This window comes from Sebastes umbrosus, chromosome 7 (genome assembly GCF_015220745.1).
Source record: "Sebastes umbrosus isolate fSebUmb1 chromosome 7, fSebUmb1.pri, whole genome shotgun sequence".
Taxonomy (NCBI): Eukaryota; Metazoa; Chordata; class Actinopteri; order Perciformes; family Sebastidae; genus Sebastes; species Sebastes umbrosus.
In genome coordinates, this window is record NC_051275.1 from 17645269 (window position 1) to 17664439 (window position 19171).

At 40.8% G+C, this 19171-nt stretch overlaps 3 protein-coding genes across 6 annotated transcripts; 1 reads left to right on the forward strand and 2 right to left on the reverse strand.

Annotated features, from left to right (window-relative positions):
* Positions 1-32: 32 nt before the first annotated feature.
* Positions 33-7017, reverse strand: mre11a (MRE11 homolog A, double strand break repair nuclease). The gene is made up of 20 exons (XM_037774871.1): positions 6945-7017; positions 5029-5105; positions 4735-4867; positions 4443-4603; positions 4265-4352; positions 3988-4129; positions 3773-3887; positions 3223-3408; positions 2937-3108; positions 2762-2842; positions 2545-2674; positions 2348-2448; positions 2072-2242; positions 1925-1984; positions 1670-1841; positions 1389-1475; positions 1173-1234; positions 1027-1088; positions 754-856; positions 33-464 (listed from the first exon to the last, which is right to left on the reverse strand). The coding sequence occupies exons 2-20, from the start codon at positions 5046-5048 to the stop codon at positions 426-428; spliced, it is 2085 nt and encodes a 694-aa protein (XP_037630799.1). The 5' UTR covers positions 5049-5105; positions 6945-7017; the 3' UTR covers positions 33-425.
* A 143-nt stretch (positions 7018-7160) lies between these two features.
* Positions 7161-12876, forward strand: cep57 (centrosomal protein 57). Its single transcript, XM_037774877.1, has 11 exons — positions 7161-7454; positions 8308-8488; positions 8789-8992; positions 9069-9190; positions 9316-9444; positions 9906-9983; positions 10138-10233; positions 10956-11036; positions 11210-11415; positions 11497-11641; positions 11725-12876. The coding sequence occupies exons 1-11, from the start codon at positions 7413-7415 to the stop codon at positions 11908-11910; spliced, it is 1470 nt and encodes a 489-aa protein (XP_037630805.1). The 5' UTR covers positions 7161-7412; the 3' UTR covers positions 11911-12876.
* On the reverse strand, positions 11450-18845 carry LOC119491170. Of its 4 annotated transcripts, none has more exons than XR_005207554.1 (4): positions 18168-18845; positions 16139-16361; positions 15605-16048; positions 11450-11581 (listed from the first exon to the last, which is right to left on the reverse strand). XR_005207554.1 is itself a non-coding variant. In XM_037774882.1 (3 exons), the coding sequence occupies exons 1-3, from the start codon at positions 18508-18510 to the stop codon at positions 15919-15921; spliced, it is 696 nt and encodes a 231-aa protein (XP_037630810.1). In that variant the 5' UTR covers positions 18511-18845; the 3' UTR covers positions 15339-15918. The 4 variants fall into 4 exon arrangements, 1 of the variants encoding a protein (XP_037630810.1); XR_005207556.1 differs by having other exon boundaries at positions 11462-11581; positions 15852-16048; XR_005207555.1 differs by lacking the exon at positions 11450-11581 and having other exon boundaries at positions 15339-15745; positions 15852-16048.
* Between the last annotated feature and the right edge of the window lie 326 nt (positions 18846-19171).

Genomic DNA, 19171 nt, shown 5'->3' on the forward strand with positions numbered 1-19171 from the left:
AGACCCTAATTCAAAAACAAGGAGACAGTTGATTATGTATGAAAAAACATTTATAATTTCCTGAATATCAGAGAGCTACAAAGACCAATGACAAAACCCAACTCTAATCAGTGTTGATGTACAGGAGCAGATGTGCAGCACAAGTTGGTAGGTTCGGGTGGTGGCTAACAAATGAGGTTGTGTACCGTCTCCACTTTTCCCCGTATAGCCTTTAGCCAAGTCCTTTCACCAGAACAGACTGATTTGATAGTTTTACCCCATAAGCAGTAGCTGATCAACTTAATTATTTATAACCAACCTTAGGAAGACGGAGTGCTGAGAAAATTGAAACATGCACCTCCTTCAGAACAACACTGCAGCAGCTCATTTGCTCACTTGGAAAATCAACGTTAACATCAGGTGTTACATCGTAGATGCACTTATGGTTATTTCCGTGAACGATGGCTGGGGCCTTTGAATGGATCCTGTATCAAGAAAAAAAAAGAAATGAAGATGGAAAAAAGATGAAAACATTCACCAAGTTAAGATAATCAAGTATAATTAAGTTCATTTTTGGCAAGCAAATATGAAATGGATTATGGGAGATTAAGAGTAGGGGTATACATTTTTGTTAAGAATGTAACAGACTTTAGACCAGTTTTAACTCCCTAAAAACTATGTGGTTACGTAGTAATCCCACCCTACAGGTCTAGTCATTTTCCCTGAATGGAAATCACAAAGTCTTCACCACAGCACTCCAGATATTCTTTTTACCTCGTCATCATCACTGTCATCAAATGCAACTCCTCTAGATGTCTGGCTCTGGCTCGGAGAGCTGTACTTAGTGAAGGACGATGATGATGATGATGCTGCTGGTCTGTGGTAAGCAATAAAAGGAACCAGGGTAAAACACATGATTAAAAAACACATCGCACATTTACAATATGAAGTCATGGGCAGAGAGGGTGAATGCAGTATGGACAGCTGTGTGTTTTTCTTTTCTTAAATGTACTGGACTATCACATTGTAGACCGAACACAAACATACCTTGGAGGGGGTCGGGCAGCTTTCATTACAGGTATATCTTCATCTGAGTCATCAATAGTCATCTGGAAATGGATGAAGATGGGAAGCAAGGTTGGAGGATTGTACAGTTTACATATTGTATGTGCGTGTGTCATCATTTGACTTACTTCATCTACATAAGATGGTTTGGCTGCAGTCCGAGATGATCTCTGGGATGGAGCTTGAAATGCTGAAGAATGAGTGAAAAATAAGAAAGAGAGATATGTTGAAGTCAAGGAAGAAAGTGAAAGCCTACAGTCTGGCATATTAGTGTTGTATGGAGAATGTTAACTTGTGAGTCTATAGATCATCACACTCACACACATAATATCACAGTCTCCTACCTTGCATAATGCTCCTGCTTTGGGTTGCTGCTGAGGATTTCTGGGAACGGCCCCGACCAGCTGGTTTTGGTTCAGAGGCAGTTGCACCTGGATGGAAGGATGAACAGTCCAGAACGAGGATTTATGATGTAATGCACATCATCATATACACCGATCTGAGTCATTGCCTTGTACCAAGCCTACATCCTTGTATAAACCTTTGGACCTATTTACCACTGCATATATTTCTCTGCGCCTCTATTTTCACTTCATCTTCGTGACAGATAATGTGATGAACTCACCTCTGCCTCTTCCCCGGCCACCGCGCGCCCTGCTTCCTCGCCCTCTGCCTCGCGTGGGGGGAGGGAATGGGTCTGAGCCATCATCGGAGTCCAAAGCGAGGTCAGTGGACATATCCAAGTCTGAAGGCTCAGTGCCGCGCTCCAAACGGTGAGCTTTGGCTCTGTCGATAGCCTGAGCAATAGAGCGATAAAGTGCACACAGTTAAACACAACAGACCACACAACATTTCAGGCCTGTGTGCGATCATTACTTACTTCTTTGATTTCATTCTCTTCCTCGGTCGTGTTCTTTTTGGAGTCTCTGAATCGCCGGATCTGAATATGTAGAAACATGCACTCTTATAATGCCATACAACATCAACTTCCTCTGCCCTACTTTCCATGCAAGCCCCCAGCCCTCACCTCAGCGTCTATATCCTGCTCCGTGGTTACGCCTCTGGCTTGGAGGTGGCGCTGTGTCTTCTCTAACTGGTACGTGATCAGCTCCTCAATGGCGTCTTTCTCATCTTTGTCTACAAACTCCTGGATGGCCTTCCCCATGCCCTGCTCGGTCAGAAGGGACAGCTGCACTGTCTGAGAAGATAAAAAAAAAAAGAATACGCGGTAGAAACAGTAGATGAAAATAAGTGTTATGACACCCTGTAAGTGTGTGAATGTAAATCTGTGTGTGTGCAGTACCTGTTCAGTTGCCTCAAAGTACTGTTTAACCAGGTCCTCCACTCTCAGCCCCTCGACTGCTGTGGTTTTTAACAGTCTGCCGTAATCAACATTGACCTCATCTAAAAAAGCATAAAGATTGAAACATGTCAAATAGACAACGCTGTACATCGATCAGTGTTGTAGATCCATAGCTGTGTATTTAGCCTGTGTCAAACCTTTGATGTCCTCCTTCTGCTCACGGTGCCTGAGAAAGTGAATTAGGTCTTTTGGGTTGGCTACGCGGTCCACAAACTTCTGACTGAAGCGAGAAGTGTTGAACGTCTCAAAGCCTCCGCTGTAGTCCACCTGGGGAAGGCAATGAAGATGATGACTTTGACTGAAGAAACGTGATTAGGAAGGTGTGTATGCATACTGCAAGTGTGTCCATCTTACCCTCAGCCGAACAAGAGGTTTCTCTGGGGTGAGCGGGCATCCAATTCTTTCTCTTTCAGCTTCTTCTAACATCTCTGTGACCTACAGAGTGACAGAAAGAAAACAAGACGGCTATAAGGGGACAGTCGAGGGGCAAGAATGGATCTGTACATTTGTTGGTGACTTTAAGTGTTACCTTTGCGTAGCACAAGTTTTCCACCTTCTTTGTGACCTGGGGTGTATCAGGTGTGAAGATGTCTTGGTAGTCAGCCAGCACCACATCTTGGATGAAGAACTGACGCACCGTCTTTAGGGGGATCTTTTGCAGGTTCATCTTACGACCTTTCACCCTCAGCAGCCCTATGTGTCTAGAACCACACAAACAGAGTGTTATGGCTACTTAATCACTTTTAGACACCCTCAGAATACAGAGTTTACTATCCATTATGTGTGTGTGTGTGTGTGTGTGTATTCATTTGTACTTCTTGGCTGCCTCTCCGGGGGACAGGGAGGTGGCTACCGAGCTGCCAGGTTGTGTCACATAGAAGAGCTGCTGTTCATTTCTGGTTGGCGCAATCAAACACTCGTGCTCGTGACCCCACACCACCAAGTCGATAAAGTCATCCAGGAAGTGCTCGGGGATGTGGTTAGTAGGTCCGTGTTTACTCCTAGAAGAAACACATAGACAGAACAGACAACAATTTTAAACAACAACACAAGGTACAGAGTATTATTGAAAAAAATATAGCAGTTTCAACCCTAAAATCACTAACAGGGGCAGACTCAATGCATCAACAACATGCTTAGCTATGAAGATAGCATGGCCAACCAACCTATTATTCACCCTCTTAAACATTTTACTTTGTACTGCCATAGCTATCCTGTCCACACAAATCCAGCATTCAGATTCAGAGTATGCAGCATGTACTGTATCACACAGTGGACAACATGTATCGCTAATACTTTGACATTTCCTGGGGCAAAGCTTCTCACTCCAGTTTAGACGTTCCAACGACATAAACATGCACACACCTGTTCTGGTGGATGGTGAAGAGGTTAAACCATTCATCTTGGTCTTCTTTGGGGCGAAGCATCGTTACCTGGTTGTTGACAAACATCCTGTACAAGCGCTCATCTGGGATGGAGCCTACACACACACACATTCATACATAATTTAGACCAAAACATGAATACTTGTGTTAATCTTGGCTGAACACAGACAAAGATTATTTTAGGAATGCACTTACCAAGACCAAATAACGCTAGCTTAGTGCTGCCTTTCTGCATGAGGATGGGACTAATCTCTATCTTCTCCACTGAGTGGGAGTGACCAAAGTGATTGACAAGACCAGAAGCACTTAGCAGATCCAACGCACACAAACCTTCAGCCTTGAGGAAAATAAAAGTAACCATGATATTAAAACTAACAAATATATATAGACACACACAAATGCACATACTTGAATATTACTAATTTGTGTTGTTCTGTCTAATCATTTCTTTTATGCTGGACTCATAACTCACCCCGGTTGGGTCATCATGGTTACCGTGAATGCTAAATGCAGGAATAGAGATGTTCAGGTTTTCGTCCTGATAGTTGACCCAGGGGAACCTACAACACACATATCACAACATCAATGTAACAAGAAAAAAAAACATGTTTTGATAAAAAAAAGACCACACAACACACAGCAGAACTGACTGGGTGGTGTTGAAGTTGACTTTCTGGTCACTGAGAATGTTGAATTGAATGGGCGTGTCTCCCATGCAGTATCGTCTCAGCATAGTGATGCAGTTGTGGAGACATCGTCGCGAGGGCTTGTTGTCATGGAACAAATCACCACCCAGCAGGATGAAATCTACCTGCAAGCAGACAAATGAGAAAATAGAAAGCAGTGGGCAATTAGAACTGGTAGATTTTATTATGTCCATTCAAGCAGACAGAGATTAATCTGATCTACTATTAAGTCATCCACACATCTATCAACTTGTACCTGATTTGTCTTGGCACATTTCAGGATTTCATCAAGTGTGTTATAAGAGTCATTGCCACGGATAGCATCCTTCTCCAGGTAACCAAGGTGAATATCTGTAGCAATCAGGATCTTGAAGGTATCCTCATCATCCCTAAGAAAAACAAAACAGCTCATACATTAGGTTGTTGTGTACCTAGATATAACTGGAAATTATCTAGATAAACATATCCATCAGTCATTGGGAGACCTGTTAATCACCATCCAGCACAATCACCATATAGAAATGCTTTGCAGGGATTTAAACAAACTCACAAGGTGTTCTCTGAGGTCATGATGATGTGGGAAAATGATATCTCACTCCTGACAGGTGTTCACGCAAAAGGCTTCCCCTGCAGAAAATACATTTAATATAAGATGATCCTTTATTAGTTCCACAGAGGAGACATTTTCAGTGTTACAGCAGCAAAGGGGATAGTGCAACAAGAGGCATCAGTAAAAAACAAAGACAAGATATAATACATAAGTAAGTAAACAGTAAAGATATAATAAATAAGTAAACATTAAAAAAACTAAATATAATAGCAGATAGACTGAATGGTTAATTTCACATTATTACACATAGATACATAGATAGATAGATAGATAGATAGTAGCTTTATTGATCCCTAGGGAAATTCAAGTTTCCAGCATCACAGTTCCATAGTTCAAAACATGTTAGTAAAAAGGCAGTGAAAAAATACAAAAAAATATACCAGATATAAAAATACAAGGAGATGAAGAAAACTGTTCAAACTGAATATAGTGCAGGGTAACAGCTGTAATGCACGACTATTAAAAAGTGCAGAAGAGACTGTTAAAAATGAGTATAGTGCAGAAGAGACTGTTAAAAGTGAGTGTAGTGCAGAAGAGACTGTTAAAAGTGGCTGTAGTGCAGAAGAGACTGTTAAAAGTGAGTATAGTGCAGAAGAGACTGTTAAAAGTGAGTATAGTGCAGAAGAGACTGTTAAAAGTGACTGTAGTGCAGAAGAGACTGTTAAAAGTGAGTGTAGTGCAGAAGAGACTGTTAAAAGTGAATATAGTGCAGAAGAGACTGTTAAAAGTGAGTATAGTGCAGAAGAGACTGTTAAAAGTGGCTGTAGTGCAGAAGAGACTGTTAAAAGTGAGTGTAGTGCAGAAGAGACTGTTAAAAGTGAATATAGTGCAGAAGAGACTGTTAAAAGTGACTGTAGTGCAGAAGAGACTGTTAAAAGTGACTGTAGTGCAGAAGAGACTGTTAAAAGTGAGTATAGTGCAGAAGAGACTGTTAAAAGTGAGTGTAGTGCAGAAGAGACTGTTAAAAGTGGCTGTAGTGCAGAAGAGACTGTTAAAAGTGAGTATAGTGCAGAAGAGACTGTTAAAAGTGAGTATAGTGCAGAAGAGACTGTTAAAAGTGAATATAGTGCAGAAGAGACTGTTAAAAGTGAGTGTAGTGCAGAAGAGGCTGTTAAAAGTGACTGTAGTGCAGAAGAGACTGTTAAAAGTGAGTGTAGTGCAGAAGAGACTGTTAAAAGTGACTGTAGTGCAGAAGAGACTGTTAAAAGTGAGTATAGTGCAGAAGAGACTGTTAAAAGTGAGTATAGTGCAGAAGAGACTGTTAAAAGTGAGTGTAGTGCAGAAGAGACTGTTAAAAGTGAGTGTAGTGCAGAAGAGACTGTTAAAAGTGACTGTAGTGCAGAAGAGACTGTTAAAAGTGAGTATAGTGCAGAAGAGACTGTTAAAAGTGAGTATAGTGCAGAAGAGGCTGTTAAAAGTGGCTGTAGTGCAGAAGAGACTGTTAAAAGTGAGTGTAGTGCAGAAGAGACTGTTAAAAGTGAGTGTAGTGCAGGGTAACTCCAGTATCTGAGTCTATGAGAGGGCACTGTGTGCATTATCATCTGTCCTGCAGACATATGACATTTCATAGAGTATTGATATGATATACATGTGAATGAATCAGTCAGTGTAACGATAAGTTGGTACATTCCTGAAAGAAAGCCATGTGTTTAGAATATCTGCGACACACTGCAAAGCATTGTTTTATACTGTGTGATAGCTAGCTAGCTAATTATCCGGTAGTTAAGTCGTAGCTTACAACAACACGAACCAAGCTGGTGACAATCTATTGAACAATTATTTGTTGTTATAAGCTATAAAGCTATACAACCATACATCCCTGGCTACAACGTGGAAGACTTTAAGTTTCAACCCACCTCCTCTTGAGTCCCAGAACATGTCAGAAAAATCCCGGCAAGTCTTGCAAACCCTCTCACAGATGGTTTAGAGTTATTGTAGTTCTATTCTGAAGCACCACCGTTCTAATATGCCGAGTGTCCGCGGAGGAAGAACTACACTTCCGGGAAGCAAAATGAGGTGCGTTTGTTTTGTTGTTTAAGTCGCGCCGTTCTATCTAACTCGCTAATGTGACGTTAACGAGTAGTTGTGCAGCGTTCGACGGGCCACGCTGGTGTTAATATCATTCAAACCTCCTCAGAAAACCGTGGATTGTGTGTCAAGTGATGTGTTTTCTTTTCACATATTAGCAACCCTAGAAACAGCACTCAGTTAGCAGGCTTGCAGGAAGGTTTTGCTGTAATATTAGTTTAAATTAACAGCACATTTTGCATATTTTACTCCCTTGGTTCTGCAGAGGCGAGGCAGACTGGACTGGCTGCATTTCAATGGAGACGCTGTCAAACACAGCTGATGCTACGCGGGAGAAGGTATAGCTTCAAGTTACTACTACTTTACAGTGATGCATAGAGTTAGAGTTAAAGCTACCTAGCAGCAGTTGCTACAACTCAGTCCAGCTGATGTTGCAGACCTAGGAAGTATATTGAAGTTTGAAGTGATATATCTGACTTGAGCAGGACAAACATGTTGTAACATTAAGGTCAGCTAGAGCATGCATTTAGCTCATGTTTACCTCACTTTCTGCACCTCATTTGCTGGTTATTGCTCATGATGTGATGGCTACTATCACTGCATTATCCCCATTGCTCATATATTGAACATGTGCAATATTAGCTGCAAAATAGAATAGAATAGAATATAGATAAAACATATAACAGGTAAAAACACACACACAGTTATAAAGCAAATAAATTAGGTAAAGTAGATGTAATAAATAAATATAAACAGAAGTGTTACACTAGAGGTATAAAATATAAAATAGATGTAATGTAAACAGAGGTAATTGCACTTGTAAAATAGATAGGGTAAATGTAATAAATAAAATGTAAACAAAGGTAGTTGCACTTGAGGTGTATATTGCATCAAGGATATAAAATAAAATATGTTGACTGTTGCCATACAATAAGAGGTGCTACAAGCCCCGAACAAAATGTGTGTTAAAATATATTTGGTATATTGTGATTGTGATTATTTGGTGATTATTTCTTGTGAAATGTAATTATTCATTAATATCTAATTTCGCTTTGGCAATAATATAATCTGAACATGCATGCCAATAAAGCTAATTTGAATTTGAATTTGAACATATTTTAGTAAATATCTGCAGTATTTGACAGATATTGTGGGATGCTGTTCAACATTTCGCCCTGTTTCTCTCTGCAGGAGCTCTGTCCGCCAAGAGCAGCCAGTGGAGTCGTGTCTGAAAGCCTGTCATCTTATAGAGAGTACCCTGCTCACCGTCCCTTTATCAACACACTTGTGCATCACACACCCCAAACACGCATGCATCACTCATGTCGCCCATCATCACCCAGCAAGGGATTCCCAGAGACCAGCAGTACAGGTAACTTTAATTTTATGCATGTTGTTTTCCCTTTACAAAGTTTCCATTCAGGTATATGTGGTGTTGCAGAGCTCCATGGTTACAGCATGTGCAACATGATGCCGCACTACTTGAATGTCTCAGTTGCACTGACGTCTATTCATTCTTTCCCTCTCGTCCCATCCTGTCATCCTATTCTTCCATCCAAACCTAAAAATCATATCTTATTACATCACGACTATAGTCAATGTGTCCCCATATGCATCACATTCTTGTATCTAATCTCTCTCACACTTAATCCATGTGTCTGTGCACGTGTAGAGATCTTATCTGCCTTGAGGAACCTCCAGGAGAAGATCAGGAAGCTGGAGTTGGAGAAAGGCCACGCAGAGCTCAGTTTGCACGCTGTGGGGAATAAAGATGCATCATATACTCGTCTTCAGAGTGATAAAGTCACACAGAGACTCTTAAAGGATCACACAGACACAGAAAGAGAGATAAGTGGCCAGCCCAACTGCAATCAAGGTGGGTGCATGTAAAACATATTATTTATTTTTCCTCTTATTCCTTATATCATATGGTGTCTCATTGTTCTCCACAGTGTTGATCACTCACCTGGCTGCTGCTGAGTCTCGTTGTGTGAAGCTGGAGCGACAGCTGGATCACATGAGGAGGATGTTGCGCAGCGCCAAGGCAGACAGGACGAGCCTGCTCAAGCAGCAGGTTAACCCAGTGTCCCTTAGGGTCATAGGCTGTGATATAAGATAAATTGTTTAAAAGCCTATAAAAGCCTCATGTGTGAGTGAGTAGATTTGTAGAACTCTTTTAATTGTTTTCTATGCTTTCAGGTTTCCATGGAGACAGCCAAGTCAGCTGATCGACAGTCTGACACAGTGTCTGAGCACGCCCAGTTGGAGAAGCTGGAGCGACTGGAGCAGGAGTATCTGAGGCTGACACGCACACAAACCAATGCTGAGGTACAGACAAGGAAACAGTGACATGTCAGTTAAAGTAGTTACTGATGTTAACTACGTGGGTTAAAAAATTTACATTTCTATGCAGACCAAATGACACCAATTCCTCAAGTTTGCAAATAAAACAGACATTGATTAGTGAAGTTTGGCCAAACATTATCCAAGAATTTATGGCCGTGGTTCCCAATCTGGGGGTCAGGACGGCCTCATGGTAGGGCTAGGCAATAATTCAATATGATAATTTATTCAATGAAATCGTATTGTGATGAAATCCTATATCGCGATATCATGATACACAGTTACATTGTCTAAATTGATAATAACAAGCGCATACTAACCCAAATTTCTCAGAAAATCTGATCAAATTCATTATTTATGTTTTAATCTCAAGTGGAAAAAAAAAAAAAACTTCAATTCTCTTATTGTTATTTTTAACGAGACTAGTGCTTGTGTTATTATGTCAGATGAAGATGCGGGAGCTGGAGATGAAACTACAGGAGGAGGAGCACCAGAGAAAGCTGGTCCAGGATAAGGCCAATCAGGTAACAAATGCTTTAATTTGCATTTCTTTTTAGCTTCCATTCCTGTACTTGAAAGGAAGCTTAGTCTATTGTTTTACATACTGTATGCTTTATGCTAAATATAAATTTTGAAATTTGACACTCCCTTTCATTTGATGTTTTTTGTACTCCTCAGCTACAGACCGGTTTAGAGACCAACAGGATACTGCTGCAGTCGGTGTCACCACGTCTGTCCAGCAGACAGTCCAAAGAAAAGAAGTCTAATTCAAAGGTAAAGAACTTCACAGGGCTGGTTCAAGGTTTTTACTTCTGAGTGGGAATGTTTCTTTCCCTCTTTGTAAGTGGACGTTTGAACAAATGTGACAAAGACGGTTGAAGTTGAGTGCTTCTCTATAGTGTTAGTACATCTGGGAATGTCGCTTTACACTACATGTCAGCATTCACCCATTAACACACCCATTCTTACACTGATGGCAGAGGCTGCCATGCAAGGTACCAACTTTGCCCATCAGGATCTAATCTAAATACTCATTCACACACCGATGGCTATGCCTTTTGGAGCAATTTGGGGTTAAGTGTCACATCGACATGTGACCGGAGGATCGAACCACCGACATTCTGATTGGTGGACGACCTGCTCTACCCGCCACATGCATTTGTTATATTAAGATATCCTGATATATTCCTTAAATAGTAAAAAAAAAAAAAAGAAAAAAAATGGAAATTGAATTTTCTCAGATTTTATTTCTCTAACCTTTTAAAAAGAATTGCTTTATGCCACTTGGTGTCATTATGAAATTACAATTTTTTGGATGTTGGTTGGTCAGAAAAACTAATCAGTTGATTAAAGTAATTGAATGAATCAATACATTTTATAGCTTAACCAATGATAAAAAAAAAATAATAATCCTTAGTTGCAGGCCTACTGAATACTCCCAAATGTACATTTTCCTATGGATCTTACTATTGTTTATGTTGATTTTCTCTTTCCAGAAATCTTCACCACAGCAGTCGTCCTACACAGAGCCACACTACAGACTGAGCCTCAGAGATGTACCTTTTGTTGCTGGAACGGTAGCATGAGCACATGTGCATTTGTGGATTTAGGGTTGGAATAAAATTATATATTTATTCACTTTTCTTACACTGCTTCTCTCTCTCTCTCTCTCTCTCTCTCTCTCTCTCTCTCTCTCTCTCTCTCTGTCTCTCTCTTTGAATCTCTTTCTCCTCTCCTAACTAACCCTCAGTCAGTAGGCTGCAGCCACTCGGTCCGGGCAAACGTCCAGTCAGTGTTGTCCCTCCTGAAGCGACACCAGCCGCACCTCTGCAACAGCCGTGTCCTCTCAGGTAGTCGCAGGAACTCAGACAGCTCCACTTCTTCCTCCTCCGCTAGCGAGGAGGAACTATCAGAGCTGCTGCAAGCGCTGCATGAGGAGCTGCGACTCATGAGCTTGTGAGTGTAGTCTCATATGAAATCTGTAAGGAGTGAATTTCTTGGAAATAGTGTGAATTTTATCCTCTGTTTGTGTCGCAGGGAGCAGGACGAGCTGACGAGGCAGGTGGAGGCCAGTGTTTCTGACCAGGAAAGAAAAGAGCTTCAGAGGGAGCAGGAGAGGCTGCTGCTGAAAATGGAGAGGAAAGGAGAGCAGATCAGTAAGCTCTACAGACACAAAACACAGGTAGGTTTTCACACAGAAGCAGTTCAGTTCACACAATTGCAAGATTTTGTTTTCCTTTACCCTTTTTCTCATCTCTCCACTAGATAAAGAAGTTAAGAAAGGAAGCTATTTGTAGGCGTAACAGTGGAAATGAGACGAGGGCGACTACCACAGAGTCCACTAGAGGTCGCTATGCTGCAGCGGTCAAAGTTAAACCAGGAGAGAGGAGTAAGAGGAACCTGAGGCTGCTGAGGGACATGAGGGCTCTGCAGACCTCATTACGGACCTGAAACCCATCAGGACATGAACACAGCACATTAGGTTGATCCTGTCGGTGCTATCTACCTACCTGCGGCCATTATTTCAGAATCAAAACCGGTACCGTCTGCTCATGAACGTATGACCTATGATCCCTATCGGAAAAAAATATTTTTTCTACTGTATTAAGACCATTTAAGACATCTAAAAAGACTATATGTTTTAAACCAGATCTAAGTTGTCTCTACCAGTCCACCCATAGTGTGTTTCATCAGAACAAGGTCAGTTTGTTGTCTGATTAGTCATCTTAGTGTCAAATGACTGTTCTGAATATTTTAAAGAAAGAGAGGGCTCTAAATGATTATTAACTTATTCTTTATTAAGGAAATGCATATTTTTGTTCATGTTGGCTCAAACATCTGCCTGGACTTTACTTGATGTTTAATACCTTTACCAGCAGAGGGCGTGAGAGTTCAGAGTGATTTTAGTTTTTCATGTAGTTTTTTGGGCACAGAAACACATTTTGGACAACCTGGACTTCAATGAGTCTCATGAAATAAAAGATAATATTCTTTTTTTTTTTTAATAAGGAAGCCAAAATCTCCTGGTGCTACAACATTCCTAGGTTGCTTGATAGTAACCGATTCTCACATTTCATAAATATTCATAAAGTGGATGCAGCAGCCATTGTTAGTGCAAAGAAACTACAGTGATGAAATAGTTTGATACAGTTTTCTCCAATGTGATTAGCCTAATGTTGTGCTGAAGGACACACTGTGCTGTATTTGGTTAAAACGACTGAACCCCCTTGATGTGTCATATTGCAGACCCACAATATGTGTGTGTGTATATGCATGTGTGTTATGATCAGAATATTTGTAATTATTTCTACAAATATTTAGGAGGATTGTTATTTTTTGACAATCATGGGTAACCTATTTTTGAGTGAAGACGTATTCCTCTAAGAAATAAAGTATTTATGTTTGCATATGACTGCAGTACTGTTTTGTTTATTTTGTTTTGGTGACAAATGCAACCAAGCCTGACAGTTTTATTTATGAAGACACCTCTTTGCTCCTCTTTTACGGACTCATCTCATCTACCTTCGACGCTGGTACCATGACGTCAGTAGACATCAGACCAGAATAAAATCATAAAGACTGAATGAATTATAAATGTGACAGATTTATTCTAATATACAAATAAATAATATTGACCCCAAACGGGTATATGTGCAGATTGAGAATACAGCTGTGTGTTTTCATAAATTTGGGAAATTGTAAAACTTAAAAATGTCCCTATGGGCTCCCATACATCAAATTACCAATAAAATGTCTTGATTCGCCTAAGATTTAAAAGAAATGGTATCCTACAAGATTTTGGAAAGATGCTTAACAATTGTTACACAATCTGTAGCTATAGTAAAATGTATACATAGTCTAGTCAAACTGATTAACACGTTATATTTAAACCTGCAGTAGGTAGTAGGCACAGATACAGATAGAGATTTACAGATACAAATCACTGCATTTATTTGTGCATTGTATTTTACGAGTCACATGCACACGGAATTTGTGGATTTTGTGTGAAAACAGTCTCAAAAGAATCCAAATAAGTAGATGGAGATTCACAAATATATTTCCTTTGAAAAATGCTAAGTTGATGTACAGATGATGATATATGAGTTGTAAATTAGAGGCACAGATACAGATAGAGATGTACAGATACAAATCACTCTGCTTTTATTTGTGCATTATGTTTTACGAGTTACATAACTAGACATTTCTTTGTGAATACTAATGAGACTGTTTTGACACCATACACTTCTTCCACCGCTTCAAATGCATGTTTGTCAAAGATTAAACAACATTTTATGCACGAAATGTGTTTTGCTCTCTTCTATCATAACACAGCATCTGCTCTATGGCTTGTTGTGTTTGTGAAGATCCGTGCGGGTCTTCACAGTGGTCCTGTACTAGCAGGTGTAGTTGGAGAGACACAGTCAACTCTGCATCTCGCATGGAGAGTCACGGCCTCCCCGACAAGATCCACCTGAGCCCAACTGTCCACCAGTGAGGACGCATTGACATATACCACAAACCCTGTGATTTCCTTTTTCTGATTTCCACATCCCCTGTCCACATTTCCTACGGCTTTGAAGAATAAAAGCTATGTTATCTAGAAGCGAGGGGAGATTGAGGTGAAAAGGAAGGACAGAAGGACCACTTACTTTCTTGGGAGGAACATGGGAGTCAGCGAGCAGCAGATTATGGGTCTCTCAGATCTGGAGACGGGAGCTGGAGGACAGCCGGACAGCCAGATGAGCTACCAGTCAAGTCTCCACAGACCAGGTCTGTTTGATGTCTGACAAATCCCTCTAATTCTATTTAGTGATTTACTCTGTACCCTTTAAATTGGGTAACAAGGACTTTTAATTGTTTTTTTAATGCCATGCAGTCTCTTTCCCTCTCTCACTCACTTTGTTCCTCTGTCGTGAGGCGACACAGGGACGACCTTTGCTTGATCCCTATGTAATATGGAGACAGCCTAAGTGAACCCCAACTGTCATCACATATGTCTGAACCCCAGACCTGCCCGGCCATCAAGCCCCAGGACTCTGAGGGCTACGGAAGCCTGCACACTGACGATCAATCAGAGGATGGAGCTCTGGACCGGTTAAAAGATGCAGATGAATCTGGCCAAACAGAAGTAAAGAAAAATATGCATGGCTTCCTAGACAGGGACAGCCATGTGGACACAGAGGAACAACAGCTGATTACCGGTGCCGTGGAAACCAACAATCAAAGCAAACACAATCGAACCAGGTTCTGTGTGGTCCTGTGAGCTGGTAATTACTGCCTGATTATAAATGATTCATCAACCAAGGTGCAGCGTATTTAACACGTGCCATTGACCAAAGAGCTTTTGTGATGGCATCATGCTCTAGATCTCTGCATTGTGAATGTTTCGCTTGAGTAAATGTTTGATATTTTGGACGTAGCAGATCAAATATGGCATTAAAGTAGACAGTATACGCTTTGCTTGTAGCCCATGTATCTGTCTGACATACTAAATAATAAATGCCTTTTTTCTCTGTCAGTGATTGACTCCCAATAAATCCTAAATGAGCACAGAAGGTAACAAATATTCAGTAACTTTTCATTTGTTTGCATGCAACATAGTGAAGAATCAACACGCTCACCCTTGTTTACGTGGTGCATTTAAACCAGCAAATCTGCAATATATCAAACTAGAGGTAAACTATACATATTTTGAAGTTCAATTTGAAGTGTATGGGCTTCTGAGTTTCAGCTAATGCCAAAATACTGAGACAGCAAAGATTTTTTACTTTTGTGAACTGCTTTATCTCGAGTTGAACTTGTTTGCACGACACAAAATAATCTGCTTAAAATTAAAAATAATTCATAACACTACATATATCACATGTAATAGCTTATAATGACTGTTAAAGGTGCCTACTTTAATTTTCATATTAACACTGGTGTATTTACAAAGAGCCTTCCGTATATGAAAGCAGAGAGTACAGTGTGTGTTGTGCACTAAAAAAATACACTCTGGTCAACAGGTCACATGTTTAAACGCACACGTGGCCCCTTGACTACACATTTCAGTTTACATGGTGAAAAGAAACAAAGATGAATAACTAATGATGTTGCTCACGAGGCCTGAGTCAGTGATCACAATTGTCCATTAAAGGGCCGTCACCTGCAGGTGTGTGTCTTGCTCCGAGACGACACCCCAGGTCGGGAGAGGAGTCCAGACATCTGATCCTCGCCGCAGAGGGCCCTGTATCACTGTATCACTGCTAACCGGGCCTGGATTGCGATGGCCGAATGAAAACAATACCTGTAACCAGAGTCTTGTGTTTGTGTGTGGTCAGGTGTGATAAAATCGGTCTGCTGACTCACTCATTAAGAGCCCGATCCACACTGACCTAAATGAAGAGGCTAACCTGTTCTGAGGCTCATGTCATGTGTGCACTTTTCTCCCATCCGAAGTCTTTAAAAGTTCTGCTTCTATCAGGAATCTGTCTCGGTTATGGACGCCAGCTCAGTGATTTTAGGCCCCTCCTGGTGTTTGGTCAGAACTGGCCGGTTGGTGTAAATGTCGTCCACAGGTAGAAGGAATGTGACGGTTTTTACCTTGGCCCTGAAAGGTCAAAGAAATCACACGAGGGTTAGGAAACTATAGGCAACTTAGGAAAAGGTGTATACTAGAGACAACATAGCCTGTCTGTACCTGTTTTTGTGTACATATTCCTGCAGGGAGTGTCTGTTGGTAGCTTTTCCCACTTCTCCTCTGGTCGAGTTGCCAAAGATGCCGTCTTCATGTTGGATCTCTTCATGTAGTCTTCCCCATCCAGAGTCACTGGGCTGAGCCCTGTCAGTCCTCCCCTCTGTCATGGTCACACCAGACAGGTTGGAGCTTATCGAGTACCTCCGGACAGTCATGACGGTGTTCTCTGTGAAATAACATGAACATGGTGCATTGGAATGGATTCATTTCCTCAGTGCAGAGATACATATGGAAAGAAAACACAAAGGACATTTTCTTATATCTAAAGCCCCGTTTCTACCGCAGGAACTTTCCCCCAGAACTAAGAACCTTTTGAGGAAATCATTGCGTTTCCACCGAAGGGGCCAGGGTCTAAATTATATTCCAGGGACATTTTTCTGGGGCCTTTTCACCCCCACAAAGGCCCTGGTCGGGATGGTTGTACTTTCGGGTTGGAGTTTGCAGGGATGACCTTCACTTATTGGTCAAACATGCACACAGCGCCGCTGCTTCAACTGTACTACTTCATTCATAAAACAAGGAAGTACTCTAGTATCGATTTAGGACCATTTTAGACCATCTTTGTTTGATAACATTAAAAGCAATTGGGGCCCTTCTGTGTAGAGTTGGATGTTCTCCCCGTGTTAGCGTGGGTTTCGCGCTTCCTCCCACAGTCCAAAGGCATGCAGGTTAGGTTATTGCTGACTCTAAATGTCTCGTAGGTGTGAATGTGAGAGTGGATGGTTGTCTGTATGTGTCAGCCCTGTGATAGTCTGGCGACCTGTCCAGGGTGTACCCCGCCTTCGCCCAATGTCAGCTGGGATCAGCTCCAGCCCCCCCCCCCCGACCCTGAATAGGGTAAGCGGTTACAGATAATGGATGGATGTCTATACGCCAATTTAAAAATTTAATAATGCCTTAAAATAAACACATGGTATTCCTGTTGTTGTTGTTGTTGCTGCTGCTGTGAATAGAAAGTGCATTTCTCTAACACTTTTTGCCAATGAGAGGCTATTTGGTTGTATTATGGGAATTGTAGGATCCAGTGTTATTGTAGTTTGACCAATACAAAAGACTAACATCGGGATATCTTGTCTCTTGCGCCTTAGATTTTGAGCATCATTTTTTTAATCCGTATCTGTTGAAACCTCCGACTTAATGAAAGTGTTATGCTAAATTGTTGGAGTGCTCCTTTAAAAATGAGTGTTGCGGTTATAGGTTAATTAAAATAAATTATTCTGCTATATTACTTTTATTTTCTAATCATATTTCACTTTACAACAGACATTATTGAACAGATCACTGTGTTATACCTTTTATATAACTTGTGATAGGCTATGGTACAGGGCTGTGTGATACTATAGGCATCATGATACAGTGGATATATTGCGATATTTTGAGTATCGATTCAGTATCACAATCTTATCTTAAATTCGTGAGCCTAGTTGATAGCTCAGGGCTTTTGCCCTTTTCTATCCATAGGCAATCATTGGAGGGAGGAGAGAAGAGATGGAGGAGGAGCCCAGTTAGTGCTGAGGCAGCATGCATGTCCGGCCAGTTGAGGAGATTTTTGTTTTTTCTTTTCTTGTTTTTTCTTGTTGTATATAAAACAAGAAAAAAACAAGAAAAAAATAAATTTTATATATATATATATTTCCTATTTTCTGTTTTTTCTTTTTCTTTTTCTTTTTCTTCTTTTTCTTCCTTTTCCTCATAACAAAATAAAATAAAATGAAATATGGATAAAACAAAATGGAGAGAAAAATAAATTAAAGAAAAAAATAAATAAACAAATAAATAAACAAATAAACAAATAAACAAATAAACAAATAAAGAAAAAAAATAAAGAAAGAAAACTTTAAAAAAGCCAACACAACTGGGAGAGATCAATATCATGTGATACTTCAGTCTCACAAAACATAATATTGCGATATTGCGATATTTTCTTACACCCTTACTAACATGGTGCTGTTGTGATAGTAGTTTCTCTTACCTTTGTATTGTCCCTCCAGGACTGGCGCAGACGCATTGCGCCTCAGGTTCACATAGGGGTTTTCTTCCATCCCCGCCTCCATCCGTGCTGCTGAAGACACCGGGCTGTTGCTGCTGGCTCTCCCCGGCATCCTGGCTCCAAAGGCCCGCTGATGACCGCAGTCTCCCCGCAGCTCTCGGTTCTCCTCCTCCAGCTTCTGGATCTCATCCCTCATCTCCATGACGACCTGCGCCAGGCTGTGGGTGCTCTGCTCCATGGCAACGCCGCTGCGCTGCCAGTACCACGGCTTCCCAAACACCGACACCGGCAGGAGGAGCTCACCGTGCTGCTGCGGTTTTAACATCCTGCTTCTCCAAAAAAAAGCTTAATTTGTGGTCCTTTCCGCTGTCTGTGGAGCCTTTTCTCTGTTGTGTGTGTGTGTGTGTCTCAATCTCAGTCCAGATCTTGTTCTGATGGAGATTATGTCGCCTTTCACCACTTATACAGCTGAAAGGAGTCCGGTGATCAGCCAGCAGCACAGAGGATGTTTTATTCATCATGCAGCTCCGGAGTCCAGTTTCAGGAAAACTAAGCAGGGGTCGGAAATGAAATGTGCACTGCACCAGAGCTTCAGACCTACTAAACCTGCAGGATCTCTCTAATAGTTATAGAGTTTATGATAACTTCTTGGTCCTACAACATGTGGAGAAACTTCCACACTGTAAAGAATTTTCCAGTAAAATAACAGTAAAGAACTGGCAGCACACTGTAAAAGAAAATATTTTTTTACAGAAAATTATTTTCAAGAAATTTTAAATTTTTTGTCTGTATTTCAAAATGACAGAAAAAAAATGTCAAAATTACATGTTTCATTTGTGATTTACATGTAAATGGTCTTAGATTTACAGTATTTTTTGTAATCACAATCGTAATTATCTGTATTTAAGCTTTTCTTGATCATTTTTAAAGATAATTATTCTGTTTTTTAGAGGTTTAAGACTCTATTTTAACAATTAATTTATGTT

What these genes read in the sequence shown, in the direction of transcription:
- mre11a (XM_037774871.1), bottom strand. Translation starts at nt 5,048, where the DNA reads ATGACCTCAGAGAACACCTT. An exon ending in AAAACTTGTGCTACGCAAAG is followed by an intron (nt 2,843 to 2,936) that starts GTAACACTTAAA and finishes GTCACTCTGTAG; the next exon opens with GTCACAGAGATGTTAGAAGA. An exon ending in ATGACAGTGATGATGACGAG is followed by an intron (nt 465 to 753) that starts GTAAAAAGAATA and finishes TTCTTGATACAG; the next exon opens with GATCCATTCAAAGGCCCCAG.
- cep57 (XM_037774877.1), top strand. Translation starts at nt 7,413, where the DNA reads ATGGAGACGCTGTCAAACACAGCTGATGCTACGCGGGAGAAG. An exon ending in TCCAGGATAAGGCCAATCAG is followed by an intron (nt 9,984 to 10,137) that starts GTAACAAATGCT and finishes TGTACTCCTCAG; the next exon opens with CTACAGACCGGTTTAGAGAC. An exon ending in TACCTTTTGTTGCTGGAACG is followed by an intron (nt 11,037 to 11,209) that starts GTAGCATGAGCA and finishes ACTAACCCTCAG; the next exon opens with TCAGTAGGCTGCAGCCACTC.
- LOC119491170 (XM_037774882.1), bottom strand. Translation starts at nt 18,510, where the DNA reads ATGTTAAAACCGCAGCAGCACGGTGAGCTCCTCCTGCCGGTGTCGGTG. An exon ending in CCTGGAGGGACAATACAAAG is followed by an intron (nt 16,362 to 18,167) that starts GTAAGAGAAACT and finishes GTTATTTCACAG; the next exon opens with AGAACACCGTCATGACTGTC. An exon ending in GAATATGTACACAAAAACAG is followed by an intron (nt 16,049 to 16,138) that starts GTACAGACAGGC and finishes TTGACCTTTCAG; the next exon opens with GGCCAAGGTAAAAACCGTCA.